A 15,295-nucleotide genomic window follows, 5' to 3' on the forward strand; every position below is an offset into this window, starting at 1 on the left:
CACAACCTGATGCCAAGACCCTTTGATAAAGACATTACAGACATACTTATGCCATTGGAGGTGGAGAAATCAAGCTGGTGATCAACTAGAAGAGTCACTCTTACTCAATAGTATTCACAGTGCTGGAAGGTGTGGTGTACACTGCAGCAGGAGAAAAGTCATCATAAATCTCATCCTGCTACAATTTTTATGAGCTACAACAGTGAACTGCCTGTAAGACATGTCTATTGGTGCAATAATGGCAGAACTGATGTAGGGATAACCAACCAATTTTTGGTTGGATTTAAGACCTGCTCTGTGAGACTGAACCCAATGCCCCATCACCATTAATAAGGCCAAGAACCTGAGACTGGATAGGTCAGAGGTCCTAGAAGAAAAGATGCTAATGGTATTCTGCTGAATGAACATAGCAATAAAGTGACTCCTAAGGCTATAAGGCTTCATTACCTTGATCATATTCTGCAGGGAGGGATTCCTACCCTGAGGTTATGACAGATACCTGGACGTAGCATCTGTTACTAGACAGATGAGGTGACAGAAATTTATTTTCATATATATGCACAGCCCAGTAGGACACTGTATTTAGCATGGCAACCAAGAGATTGCTTTGGACTGCCAAGAATGTGATGTCCCTTCTTTTCCCATCTTTACTTGGGATGCCATTGATTTGTTTGAATTATTCTGAGAGCATTCAGAAAATGGAAATTCGAGGATACCTAAGGATAAGTGATTGACTTTCCTGCTATTCACCTCAAAGGCAGTTTCTCAGCTAGAGTGCTTTATCAGTATACCAAAGTGGGGAGTAGAGTTTGCAGTCGGGACTCCTGAGTCCTCCTGAAGTACCCAGCAGGTGATAAACCATGTAATGCCTTAATTTTAGGTCTTATATTGCATGCACAGATTCACACACACACACAAAATCACATATGTACTTTCTTTTATGCAAAAATATGCACGCATATGCAGGCACATATATTAAGGATTAAATAAAAAGACGTAAAAAAGAGATGTAGCATTTTGATTATCTCTGCCAAACAAGTAGTTCTGTTTTGGATATAGTAACAAACTTTCTGAGTGAAAAGGTTTTTAAGAAAAGTCAGGGCTGGGAAGTCAAGTTTGGGTTTCATAATCAATGTATATGATTCCAGTCTGGATGGAGAGGCTTTATTAAGAATAAAAATGTTAATTTTGGTTGCCAATTCTGTATTGTGCAAAACAGACATAATCAGCTTGGGCCACAGTTTGCTTCACATGGGGCATAAACTATCATGAAAACTTGACCTCCATTTCTTTCTTTGGTGGCCACATAAGCCCAGGTGATGTTGCTATCAAAAGAGCACTAAGAGCAGAATATGGTGCTTTCAGCAGACTGGATGGCTGGGTGGATGTCCTCGGCGCCTTTCCTTTGTGTTCTCTCTAATGCTGAGGTCTCAGGTTTCCCACCATTGGCTTTTTTGCTCTGCTTGATCTTCCTTAACTGTCCCAGCCACCTTGCTTCACTTGAACATCTCACATACACCTCAAACACAGCCATGGAAAATAATTTACATTACCCCTATTTTTATTCTGTTGGCTCCATGTTTGTTTCATTTTCCTGGTTAAAATGTTTAGAGTCAACGGATGTATAAAGGACTGAATACATGTAACTGTCAGACACATTTTGGGTAGATGAAAGCCCACCTGGGTGGAAGAAAACAATTACAACAAAACAGGAGGTTAAAATGTACACCGTGTTTATATGTGTGTATTTTGTAAGTTAGCATACTAAGTAATGAATTCTTTCTTGACAGGTATATATGGCAGTATAGTTTTTTTCTTATTTCTTATACTTCCCCATAAACTTCCACTGGTTGGTTTCCTCTACTGGTTGGTTTCCTCTCTTCTCCCAATTAGTCCTAGTTTTTTGCTTTCTCATTACATATATTTCTTTATCTCCATTGATATCTTGTCTCTCATGAGCCTCTTTCCAGTTTCATGACATCCTTCTCAACATAAGCACACATGCATACCTATATAATTTTACATCTAGGCTAGAATTTGGACTTGAGATACAATTGTTATTGTCTGTGTAAGTTCTTCTGATAATATTATTTATCTTGTTATTTACATCATAAACAAAGCATATGAAACCACAACTGGAATCTTTCAAAAGAAAGATTGATACAAGTTGACAGAGTCTTTTATTGAATTGTAAACACAGAACTAAGGGTCACAGATTTCAGGCCAAAATGGATCATCGGTTTAGATGGCTGGTAAAGTGGTTCCTCTACTAGATGTTATAACTGTAAAGTAAGGGTAGGTACAGAAGGGTGAGTGTGAGTGGAAAATACGTCTGTTCCTGGAAGATGATGTACAAGAAAGCAATGCAGAATGGTTAAAATTTGGAACCATGGAAGTTATGAGGCATTTGTATATTTAAAAAAAAATCTCAATTTGAATTTTATTTTTAAGCTGGGAATGGCCACACATATTTATAATCCCTGAAATTAAGAAGCTAAGGCAGGAAGATTGTGCCTCTGGGCCACAGAGCAAAAATTGTCCAGAAAAAATAAAAGAAGTTTTTCTTTTAAGTGTAACCTTTTGCCAAAAAGTAATGAAAAAAAAATAGCAAAGATAATTTTGACATCTAAAGTTAGTATGTCTAAAATAAAATTTTAAATAGAAGGTCAGACGAAAACAGCGAGGAAATTTGCAACAAAGAAACAAAGAAAATGTAGGAAGAAATGTAGGAAGAAAAGTTAATTACTTGATCAATAAAATGTTACAAAGTTTATTTGGCTGATTTTAATCTTAACAATAGTAAGTTTGAGGATTAAATGCTGGTGGGCAAATGCTTGAGTGAAATATTTTCTCAAACATGGGGAGCTTTTAATGTAAATGCTGGTAACATACAGTTGAACTGGCATTAGAAACAGTTCTTCTCTAGGTCTTTGTGAGTGGGCCGCCAAGGTGAGATAGGAAAATTTATAATGGTATCCAGATTTGAGGCTTAGAAATGGATGTCTATTAGGCTGAGAACACAGGAGGAGACTGTCGTAGGGATAATGTAAATTATTTTCCATGGCTGTGTTTGAGGTGTATGTGAGATGTTCAAGTGAAGATTTATGTTTGGTGATGTGCTGACAATATAAGGCTGAGCTACCCATGAATTTATGGCCAGTTGTCAATTGCACAGCATGAGGTAATCTTAGACACTGTAGATTTATTGAATGCTCATCTCTGGGGCTTACATTGCACAGCCAGTGCTCAACAGAATAAAGTAGATACATATAGCAAAGATATGAAGTGTGAACATGGATCTATTAGCTATTCCAAGGCTGAGGGCTACCAACACTGCCCAGAAAAAAAAATATTTGGGTTACATAATAATGGAACAACAGATATAATTGTGCCCAGCTTCAACAGAGTCTAGGCATTTTTAAGCTTGGCTGCATAAGAGGACTGTGTATACAAGGGAAGCTCACTCCAAGTTTAATAGATGTGTCTTCTCCCCACTGTGAACTGAGGTCCTGAAAGAAAAGACACACCCTTGTTAACCATTCTTTTTAGAAGGCTGATTGATGGATGATGGAGAGTTAGAATCTTACAGGTTGAAGTCTAGATTATCCTTGGCTCTCTTTGGTTCTCAAACTAGCCATTTATTACTCACCACTGTGTGTGTGTCCTAACCTGCTTATGCCTGTTAGATAAATACTTTTGGAATGTATAATATTCTCCTATTTTCTACCACTCTAAAGACTAAGAATGTCATCAGATAGCATCTGAGGTTGGTAGCAGAGATTTTGTTGTTGTTGTTGTCTTAGTTACTTTTCTTTGCTATGAGCAAATACCCTGCACCAAAAAAAAAAAAAAAAAAGGAAGTGTTTAATTTGGACTTATGGTGTCAGAGGGTTAGAGTCCTTGATGGTAGAGCACAGGCATGGTGGCAGTAACAGCTGAGAGCTTACATTTTGCTTCAAAAGGAGGAGGCAGAGGAGAGAAAGAGAGAGACAGAGATAGAGAGACAGACAGAGACAGAGATACAGAGACACAGTATACAGAGATACAGAGCCAGCCAGAGACAGAGGCAGAGACAGAGACGGAGAGACTGGGAATGAGGCTTAGGAAACCTCAAAGTCTGCCTCAGTGACACACCTTCTCCAATAAGGCCATACCTTCTAATCCCTCCCAGACAGTTTTACTAATTAGAGGCCAAATATGCGGCCCACCCTCATTCAAACTGCCACACCTCCCTATCAACATTTGAAAAGTCCCTTTTATTTATTTACTTTTAAGATTCTGTTTTTTTTTTTTTTCTTTTTACATGTATGTGCTTGCCTGGGTTCACATGCGCCATACACATGCAGGTGCACTTAGAGTCAGGAGAAACATCAGATCCCCCGGAGCTGGAGAACCAGGTGGTTCCGAGCCACCTAATGTGTGTGCTGGGAACTGAACGTGGGTTCTCTGCAAGAGCAGTACATTCTCTGAACCTTGAAGCCATATTTTTTCTGTCTAGATTTATTTTAACTTTCAAATAAGATTAATTTTTATTTATAGTTACGTGTGTTTATTATTTTGTGTGCCTGTGTGAGTGTCTGTCACATGTGTGTGGGTACCTGCAGAGGCCTGAAGATGGTGTCAGATTACCTGGAGCTCACGCTCAGTTGTGAGCCACTTGACCTGGGTTCTGGGAGCCAACCTTGGGTCTTCTGGAAGAGCAGGAAGTGATCTCATCTACTGAGCTGTCTTCACAGGCCCTCACTGGTGGCTCACTTTGCTGCTATAAAAACTTTATGCGAGCTGGGAAGGTGGCTCAGTTGGTAAAGCACTGCTTGTAAGTATGAGGAACTGAGTTTGATCCCCTCCAAACTCATCTGAAAAAGCTAGGCGTGGTGGCACGTTTTTGATAATCCCAGCACTGGAGAAGCAGAGACAGGTGGATCCCTTGGGACTAATGAGGGACCCTTGAAAAAAATAAAAACACATGGTAGAAACTGAGGCACAACACCTGAGGTTGTCCCCTGGCTTGTACATGTATGTGCAAATGAGGAAATGCACACCCACAGAGGTGCACATGCATTTGCATGAATGCACACATGCTCGCACACATTATCTTTCTCTTACACATGTACACACATGCACACACACACACGAACTGACTTCCTGAAATTGTGACCAGTAAACTATCACTTATTCCATTTGAAGTGAGGGTTTGTGTTTGAAAGCAATGCATATGCTGCTGTTGGTTCTAAACTCAGAGACGCTGTGCATTTGTGCAACCCTGTGGTGAGACGTAGAAGAAGATTCTAGGACGCTCTAGACCTTTGCAAGGCATATGCACTGGCTGAAGTGCTACCTTTTTTTTTTTAATTTTTTTTTTATCTGTAATAAAGTTCTTTAAGTGTACGTGGTTAATTCTTTTAGCAAATGAAAACCTGATATAACCACAGCACAGTTAACACATTAAACATGACAAGCTGCAGGCGTGGATGGAATTATTCCAGGCAATCGCATGGATGAAGAGCTAGGAAAGACAGGGCTGGAGAGTTGAAAACCTTTTGATGCAGTAGATAAAGCAGGCTTGCTCATCTTATTTACCGAAGCAGGGAACTCAGGGTAAGAACATTTAGACTTTGCCAGGCCGCACAACTGTGCATGTAGGCCTTTGCCTGGCACCTTGAACTACAGCATATTAATTCTAGAGTAAAAATGGCCTTAAGAAGAACTTCCCCTAGCAGAGTTTAAAAAGTTGGGTAAATTTTTACTGAGAGGTTTTTGTGGCTTTCTGTCCAGCAGAGAGGTTAAAAAATAGCAAAGACCCTCTACCATCCTGCAATTATGGTTTCTGAGACATTTCTGTCCAAGAGAAAATCTGTAGCTTTCCACTGACTGGCAAGTCTTCATGTTGAGGATTTACTAAGTGAACCATTTGACATCTGTCCTAATGCTAAAAATAACCTTCTTCTACAAAATAAATAAATACGTCGTTAAATAAGGCTGTGATATCTCCTTGCATTTCCCACTCTAACACAACTTTGCACACGACATTCCCTTTACACACCTGGAAAGCACATATTTTATACTGCTAGTGCTAGTGTAATTTTCTTTTAAACATAGCACATGTATTTCTGAAATGAATGTCACTTAAAAATGGATTTTTATTTTAAGCGCTCCAAACTGTGGGCTATGATGAGGCTGAGTGCTGGGCAGCTCTTAACTTCAGAAGCCTTTTTGCAGCTCTTTTTGTCACGGAGTAACTTTCCTTTTGCTGGCCCTTAAAAATCTCAGGAGGGTCCTTGTAATGGAAACACTTTAGTGTTGGAAGTCATATTCAACATGGATATACTACAAGGTACGATGGTTAGGACAGGGGTGAAATTTGCAAGTTTAAAATCTCAATGATACAGTGAAGTCATGTATAATTAACATTATTTAGATTTAGAAATGAACTCACCCCCGTAGTTATTTCTGGAAAACCTCAAATGAGCTCTGCTAGTATTTGAAAAAAAAATAATCAAATGTATACTGAATTCACAATTTTGAATCTGGGCATTGATTGAACATATTTTTCTATGTAATTTAGTAAATATTGATGATAAATATATACATTCATCATTGTAGTCAATATTCATCATTGTAGCCAGTAAATAGCATTTGAACATTATTTTGACTTGAAATAGCACGTGACATTACAGATGAGCACCTGGGATTCCCAGTACAAAGAAAGATGAATATTTAAGAAGAAAAAATGCTAATTACCCTGAATTTTATCATTGTAGATAATTTCCATTCATCAAATTCTTACATTCTATCTTATAAGTAGATAGAGTTTCTTCAGTGTCAATAGAAATACAAATGTCAAACAAATATAAGAGAAACATTGATGTATGATCTTAGAATTACGATGTTGATATCTCTGTTTACTGATGACATCACTGTGACATTACTTTCTAGACTGGTCTCTAATACATCCCCTATTTTAAAATTTTGTCATCTGTATTCTTGACAATTTCTTTGCCTATTTTTTCATTTTTTGTGCATCTATTTCATGCATCTATATAATGTTTTGATCACATTAACCCCTTACTGCCCCTCCAACTCCTCCCTGATCCTTCTCTCCACTTCATGTTCTCTTTCTGTAGCCCACTGAACACAGTCAGCATTTTCTGAATGTACATGGGTGTAGGGTCATCCATTGGAGCCTGGACAATCTGCCAGGATCCCACTCCTTAAGAGAACCAATTCCTCTATTCCCAGCAGCTTTCAGCTGCCAAAGCTCTTCATCTAGGGGTGGAATCTCATGAGCCCATCTCTATCTGTGCTGGAATGTTGATTGGCTCATTCTTGTGACAATCATCGGCATTCAGTCACAAATTCAGGGAGTCTATGAGCTCAACAGCCCTGTTATACCTACGAAATGCTGCTTAGCAGCTGTCCTTCTCAATCTTTGTCTCCTACACTCTCTCCACATCCTTTCCTCCAAAGTTCTCAGAGCCATAAGGGGAGGGTTATGATATCGATATCCCATTATCTATGCGTTCTTTGTAGCCTGACCAGCTATGAGTCATAATGATGTTAACCACCATCCATTGGACAAAGAAGCTTCTTTCATGAGGACTGAGGACAGAACTAATCCACGAGCACAGAGATAACTATTTTGAGGGCAGTTTGATACCCCCTTCGCCAAATCGTAGCAGCGGGTTCTCCTTTAGTGTCTATAACTTCCCAGCATAGGATCTTGGCCAGGCTTATGAGTTACCAGGAATGAGTTCCAGCCTGTGTAGCAGGGAGCAAATCTAATCAGAAAGAGGTTGGTTATTTCTCTAACAGTCACGTGACCACTGTTCTCATTCGCATATTTTTCTAGATTGGTCATTATGTATCTCGTAGGATTCACAGCTGGGTAAGATTGTTGATGATATTTACTTACCAGTATCTTGTATATTATACTCTGGCACTTAAAAACTCAGACGTTTTGGAGGAAGTTTCCAGCCTGATTTCTCTATGTCCTCCAACACAAGCATGTGATATTTTCAGCAACAGCATCTTACTTACCACCAAGTTCTAATGGTAACCAAGAGCAATGTCAATAGTAGCTTGTTTTGTTTGGGGGATGGGACACCCCCTTATAAATGCCTTGGAGGCTAGTATCCTACACTTGCTATTTTATTTGATATGCTGTCAGGGAGAAGTGTCTTTTCTCTATATAAAGTAACTTCACTTAAACTCATGATACACAGACACACACTTTTATATAATGAAGCTTCTAAAACAGTAGGTTTTCATATAAAATTTTCAAACACTCTTAGTGTTTGCTAACCTTCTCCCATCCCTCCCCTCTCAGACTGCTCTCCATTACCGAATCCCCTCATTTTTCTCCATTTTCCATGTTTTTTTCCTCCTTACAACTTCCTTCTAGTTTCCCACCTTTCATAAGTGTTCCAAGGTCATCACACACACCTAAAGATTCAAAGTTCAGATGCACATATGTGAGAAAACGTGTGGTGTTTGTTTTCTGGGTCCGGGTTACCCTACCCACACTGTTTCCCCTAGATCCATCCATTTACCTGAAAATTGCGTGGCCTTTGAGAATTTTACACACGTATTAATACATTCTAATAACTCTCAGTTCCCACCCTCTCTTTTATTCTCCACTGTCCCTGCCAACTCTCCCCTTCCTATTTGTCCCCTTCCCACATTCATGTCTCCTTGTTTTGTTTTTTGACCCTACTGAATTTAGCCATGGTTGTTTTGTGACCAAAGTGTGAGCTATCCATTAGAGTCACACTGCACGTGTAATTGTGTGGTTGCTAAGTTCTACACTTAGCTCAACCTGCGGCTTTTGTTATCTCCTCTAATATAGGTATTAATATTTTCCCAAACTTGTATACTGGTAACCTTTTAGAAGTTTACAATTCCAATTAAAATTTTAATGCATAATATTTATACTTTTGAGGTAATATTACAGGTAATAGTTCATATTTACTAGTTATTATATGTAAGTTATAATAACAGTATTATACTTCGTCTATGTATTTTATAAAATTAACATGCTTGGCCTTTTCATTTCTTCTGTCATCATCATTTCTTTGTGTTGGGTCTTTGTGTGTGTTGAATTTTTTTATTTTACTTAAGTTCTTCTTCTTCTCACTTATTACAATTTATTCAGTTTGTATCCTGGCTGTGGCCCCCTCCCTCGTCTCCTCCCAATCCCACCCTCCCTCCCTCTTATCCCGTTATGCCTCTTCCCTAGTCCACTGATAGGGGAGGTCCTCCTCCACTTCTCTCTGACCCTAACCTATCAGGTCTTATCAGGACTGGCTATATTGTCTTCCTCTGTGGCCTGGCAAGGCTACACCCCCCCCTCCAGGGAGAGGTGATCAGAGAGCTTGCTACTGAGGTCATGCCTGAGTCAGTCCCTGCTTCCTTTAGTAAGGAACCCACTTGGAGACTGAGTATATGAGCTACATCTGAGCCGGGGTTTTAGGTCCTCTCCATACATGGTCCTTGGTTGGGGTATCATTCTTTTCAGGGACCCCAGGGCTCAGGTGTTTTTTGTTTTGTTTTTGTTGTTGTTGTTGGTTTTTTTCTCTGTTGGTCTCCCTTTGGAGCTCCTGTTACCCTCCAGGTCTTTCTATCTCCCCCTTCTTTCATCAAATTCCATGCATTCTGCCCAAAGCCCTTTGTTCATGGATTTACTTTGAACACATGGCTGTTTGGACTCCATTCTGTTTGCTTTCCCTTTGCTGCTGCACTTACTGTAACTTCTGGGATTAAAGTTTTAGTCACCTTTATTAGTTGGCTTTTTCACTCTAGCTCTGTCTTTCCCTCATGACCTTTATTGTAGCAGATACTATGGGGCCTCCACCACAGCAAATGACATTTTCAACTAAAAGGTTTGATTCCTTTGTCTCACAGAAGTGCTTTGTGCAGAGCAGGGCAATAATAGAGTCTAGTTAGTAATACCTTTATGAAAACTATCTGACGTCATCTACGTAAAGCGCTTACCAGAGTTCTCACCCAGCACATGGTCAGCTTACGAAATAAATGAATTGTGTTATTAGGTGGATTCTTGAATCCACTGGTTGATTTTGCATTTATGCATAGATTATTGCTTTAAGGAGCTGTAGATAACGAAAGTAAACAGAAACTGGAATGCAGCAGTGACAGACACACAGCTCCTAATAATTTGCTTTCTGAAGCTAAAGCAGGCTTCTTGTTATCTTTACACCTGGAAAGGTCCGGTGGCTTAGGAAACAGCATATGATCATCCTTGCTGTGTGGTGATGGGTGATGTTTTTGAGCCAACCTCTTCAGACTAGAAATCCGAGGAAGCAGATGCTTCAGAGATGCTGTGTTGCCTTTCCATGCATCATACAGATAATGGAACAATAGAATTCAATACAAATAAAAAATAGAAATAAGTAAACGAAGGTGAACTGTACAGAGATGCATGTTCAGGAAATAAGAGGGATCTGCAACAACAGGGACAGTTAAGAATAATTCTTCCTGCCTGCTTTCTGCTTGGGCTTCTTCTGCTCCTTAGGGAACATGACTTTAGTGAGTTCCCTGTTGAGAGGATTTGGAGACATGGTTCCTATGGCAACAGACTTCAAAGTGACATAAATCCAGAAACACTTTACTTGCTTGTTCTATCATCTCAAGAAGAATTCTCTGCAGTACCAGGAAAAATGTCAACCTTTAATAAAGTCTCAGTTGGCTGTCTGTGCCCCAAAGAGTCTCTTTTGCTGTGAGGCTCATTTCTGGCTTGTAATAATGGTTTATTTTCTTTAATTGTGAGTTAACAACAAGGAGACTGAAGGAGAATTGGGATTTTCCATAATTACCAAGGCAGTGACACAAATTTAAGTCTTAAGGTCTCTCGTTACCAAGAAGTTACTGAGATAAATTTCATTAAAACATTTTTTTTAAAAGATTTATTTGCTTTGCCTGCATGTATGTATGTGTGCCAGGGGCATGCATGGTGTTGGTGGAGATCAAAAGAGAGTATTGAATCGCTGGGACTGGAGTTATGCATGCTTGTGAGCCACTCTGTATGCTGGGAATTGAACCAGGTTCTTTGTAAGAGCATCCAGTACTCTTTACCACCGAACCACTTCCTCAGCCCTTAAATGCATTTCCTGTGATGGTTCAGACAAGGAACTAAGTTCCCTCTGCATACCTCAGGAAGAAAGTTCTGGATCAGCCTGGCCACCAACACTTACTGAAGCTTGTTAGGAATCATTCACATTCCATACCCTGTTCTAGTAATTTTTGTCATGAGAATCCTGTTAGCAGTTACTTGTCCTCTATTTAACAAGCTAACCGCAATGCCTGTATGAGTGATGAGTGTTAGATATGAGTGCTGGGTGATCTTTGTATGTGTATCAGTGCTCACTGTGAAACACATTTCAGGGCTGAGGAAGTGGTTCAGTGGTTAAGAGTGCAGGCTGCCCTTACAAAGGACCCAGGTTCAAGCCTTTCCTAAGGCTGTGTAACTGCAGAAGTTGGAGACCCATATTTACTCTTGGTTGTTCCACCAAACAGCTTCCTGATCACTGGAACTTCACTTTTCTTGCTGAAAATACAGAAAGCGGTCAGGGGATCCCTGGCCAAATGCCTGGACAACAAGGGGAAGAATTAGAAGATTGTCGATTACAAAGTCTCACCCCGGAGACTCTTATTTAATATGTTTGCAGTGGAAGGGGCAGAATACAGATTTTAAAAAAGATTGTAGTTCTCTAACTGTGCAGCTAGGGGAAAGTGATATTTTGAAATACTGACTTAAACTGATGGGGTCCTAAGAGTGAGATTGAACTGTCATAAACTCAGATGAGGCTCAGATGATGGGCACAGAGGAGACAAATTTTGTCACAATAGAGGAATTATGAAAAGAGCAAAAGAAGAGAAGCAGAGCAATAAATGTCTGCTAGAGTAAAGGGAGTCAAGCCATAGCACTTCATCTGGCTAGGCAGCAATTTTGAAAAAGCTGTTCATAACTTATGGGGATTACTGATTAATACCAAGCTCAAAGTCCATGAGATCACAAGCCATCTTCTCCTGTGGCTTGGTGTTGCACGCTTCCTCAGATGAACTGATGTAATCAGTATGTGGAACACCCTCCTATTAACTGCTGTAGCATTTTATTCCTTACCTTTTCTGGACCTTATCACATGTTTAGTCGGATATTAAATTGTAATTTTCAAGACATTGTCAGAGCCTTGAAAGGAAGGATCTTACTTTGTATATCTCATTATTTCCCATCAGGAGATAGAAAAGGTAATTTTGACACTACATTCGAGGTAAAGCGGATCTAGGTTTAATATGGTCTCCATAGATTAGTATCTGGAGAATTATTTCATCTCTAACGTGGGGTTGATAAATGCAGTCCCTATGATTGAAGGGAGAAGAAAAATGTACCACTGCACACACATACTCAAAATTGTATCAGATTCGGCCGTGCTGGGGTAAGAATAAAATTCTAGGATAAAAACAGTTTTAAAAATGCTTTAAATTGTATATGGTGAATTTTTTTTTTTTCCAATTCTTTGCATGGTACTGAATGAACACACACATACACAGTTTGACAAAGGTTCTCTTGTATTCCGGGTTGGCCTTTAACTCAATATGTAGATGATGATGACACTGGATTTGTTTTTCTGTTCAGCCTGACTCATATTCCTCAGTGCTAGGATTACAGGCAAGCACGACCAAGCCTGGTTTGTGTTGAACTGGGAATTAAGCCCAGGGCTTTGGGTTGTGCTAGGCAAACATTTATCAATTCACTTACATACTCAGTCCCTCAACATATATGTTTGTTAACAAAAGCTCATTCAATTATTATCAAGGGTATAAACAAAAAATTTAATCTTTTAAAAAAGTTAACACCCAGTGTTGCATTGTGATCCCCAGGGATTCTCAGGCTTCCTCCATTAATCAGGTCCCAGATCTGCAAATCTAGGATGCAATTGCTCAGTCTGCCTGAGAGCTGGAGAAGAACCGCAGGGAAGAGCTCTTTTTTAGAAAGCTTGCTCTCTAGCTTAGGCCATCCACACAGAGGAGAAGGTTCTGGCACGTAGGCTTGCAGAGGAAGCTGCCATGCCTGTTTTCAGCCCATCTTTGAGATAGCACTGCAGCCTCTCCGAGCAACAGGAGGATAGGAGTTGGATAAAAGGCATGACCCTGACTATTAAGGAGGGTGAGTGGTTGAATCTGAGTGAAATATTTGAACGATTGCTAAAGCTCTGAGGAAAACTCTTGCTTCTGCTCTGTCTAGGACAACTGTTAGCAGGACACCCAGGACACAGGCTGGCTTTAGTCTCTGAGAGAGCTCTTCCCAGACACTGGCACATCTTTGCAAACTTGAACAAAGGCTGGAGTTAGAGGGGCACAGCAGCACAATCAAATTAAAGACCAGGGATTCCCCTCACTGGCTCTCTGGGGTCCTTTCTAGCCTCACCCACCCTTGTATCCTCCTCAAGACACTGCAGTGTGGAGTCCCTGGGACCCTGGGAACAGCTGCACTGGCAACCAGAACCCAGATTCTGTTGACATTTCCCTAGACCCCAGGAGGGAACAGGGAGGACAGCAGTGTTTTCTGTCTCTTCCTATAATGACCCCTCTCTCTGTCTTTGCAGAATGCCTAGAGGATGGCAGTTGAGAATGCCTCTTTGCCAGAGTTCATCCTCGCAGGCCTGACAGAGCAGCCGGGACTCCGCATGCCCCTCTTCTTCCTCTTTCTAGGTTTCTACGTGGTCACTGTAGTGGGGAACCTGGGTTTGATCACCTTGATAGGGCTGAACTCTCACTTGCACACCCCCATGTACTTTTTCCTCTTCAACTTGTCTCTCATAGACTTCTGCTATTCCACTGTCATCACCCCCAAAATGCTGGTGAGTTTTGTCTCAAAGAAAAACATCATCTCCTACCCTGGCTGTATGACGCAGCTCTTCTTCTTTCTTTTCTTTGTTGTCTCCGAGTCCTTCATCCTGTCAGCAATGGCGTATGACCGGTATGTCGCTATCTGCAATCCTCTGATGTACATGGTCACTATGTCTCCTCAGGTGTGTTTACTCCTTTTGCTAGGTGTATATGTGATGGGATTTGCTGGTGCCATGGCCCACACAGCATTCATGGTGAGACTGACCTTCTGTGCTAACAAGCTTGTTAATCACTACATGTGTGACATCCTTCCTCTTCTGGAACGCTCTTGCACTAGCACCTATGTGAACGAACTGGTAGTCTTCATTGTTGTGGGCATTGATATAGGGGTACCCACAGTCACCATCTTTATTTCTTATGCCCTCATCCTCTCCAGTATTCTTCGAATCAGCTCCACAGAGGGTAGGTCTAAAGCCTTCAGCACCTGCAGCTCCCACATAATTGCAGTTTCTCTTTTTTTTGGGTCAGGGGCATTCATGTACCTCAAACCTTCTTCCCTCTTGCCTATGAACCAAGGAAAAGTGTCCTCATTGTTTTATACCATTGTGGTACCCATGCTCAACCCACTAATCTACAGCCTAAGGAATAAGGATGTCAAAGTTGCTCTGAAAAAAACATTGAACAAAAGTTCATTTTTCTAAGAAAGGAGTTAAGCCTTGAAGAGTTAAGGCCTTTCCCCTTTCATAAATGAACAGGTCATCATGAGTTATACAGAAGCACTTGTCATTGTTTCCTGGATGAGTTCATCTTCTCCATGTGAAAGTTTCCGTAGAAGATTCCTAAAGCTCAGAAGGTTTGCATGTAGTAGATTTTTTGAGGCTCACACAAATCAGTTCCTTTTATTAAGAAGAATAGATGGCTATCTATGCCTCTTCCTGGGGTATATGTGTCAGTCTGTTAGCAGAACAGCAGGTAGACCACAGGTTTTATGTTTCTCATATTGGTTGCTTTGCATTATGGCTTACTTTCTTCCTTCCTCAGGCCATGGAACGCTTCATTTCAAATGTGATCTGGGCTAGGATATTAAAATCTGGTTGTGACTACAGAAATTTTATGCATCTTTTTAAGGGATAATTTTAAATAGAACATTTTTTTTTCTGCAAGAAGGTAGGAGGTTTGGGATTTTGTTGAGATGGTCTTGGCTAAAGGACCAGAAAATTTCTTGAGGAGCTGTGGAGTTCAGAGAAAGTTTATAACGACATAGAGAATGGCAATGATGTGGAGCCTGGACTTTCAAGGGTTTAGAATTGATGCTGTCTGGAGGAACTTGCAGAAAAATGTTAAGCATCAGAAGGATCAATGTCTTCTTTTTTAGGAAACAAGGATCTCTGTATCCAGGCTTGTCTCAAATTCACTATGTAGTGAGGCTGGC

General features: G+C 40.4%; 1 protein-coding gene across 3 annotated transcripts; it reads left to right on the forward strand.

Annotated features, from left to right (window-relative positions):
* Positions 1 to 6,339: 6,339 nt before the first annotated feature.
* Positions 6,340 to 14,564, forward strand: LOC110566572 (olfactory receptor 8B8). Of its 3 annotated transcripts, XM_021664424.1 has the most exons (3): positions 6,340 to 6,354; positions 8,763 to 8,783; positions 13,662 to 14,564. In XM_021664424.1, exons 1-3 carry the CDS (start codon positions 6,340 to 6,342, stop codon positions 14,562 to 14,564), a joined length of 939 nt encoding a protein of 312 aa, XP_021520099.1. The 3 variants fall into 3 exon arrangements, with proteins under 3 accessions (XP_021520099.1, XP_021520098.1, XP_021520100.1); XM_021664423.1 differs by lacking the exons at positions 6,340 to 6,354; positions 8,763 to 8,783 and adding an exon at positions 8,240 to 8,256 and having other exon boundaries at positions 13,631 to 14,564; XM_021664425.2 differs by lacking the exons at positions 6,340 to 6,354; positions 8,763 to 8,783 and having other exon boundaries at positions 13,608 to 14,564.
* The last annotated feature ends 731 nt before the right edge of the window (positions 14,565 to 15,295 follow it).

The sequence above is a fragment of the Meriones unguiculatus genome, chromosome 1, assembly GCF_030254825.1.
Source record: "Meriones unguiculatus strain TT.TT164.6M chromosome 1, Bangor_MerUng_6.1, whole genome shotgun sequence".
Taxonomy (NCBI): Eukaryota; Metazoa; Chordata; class Mammalia; order Rodentia; family Muridae; genus Meriones; species Meriones unguiculatus.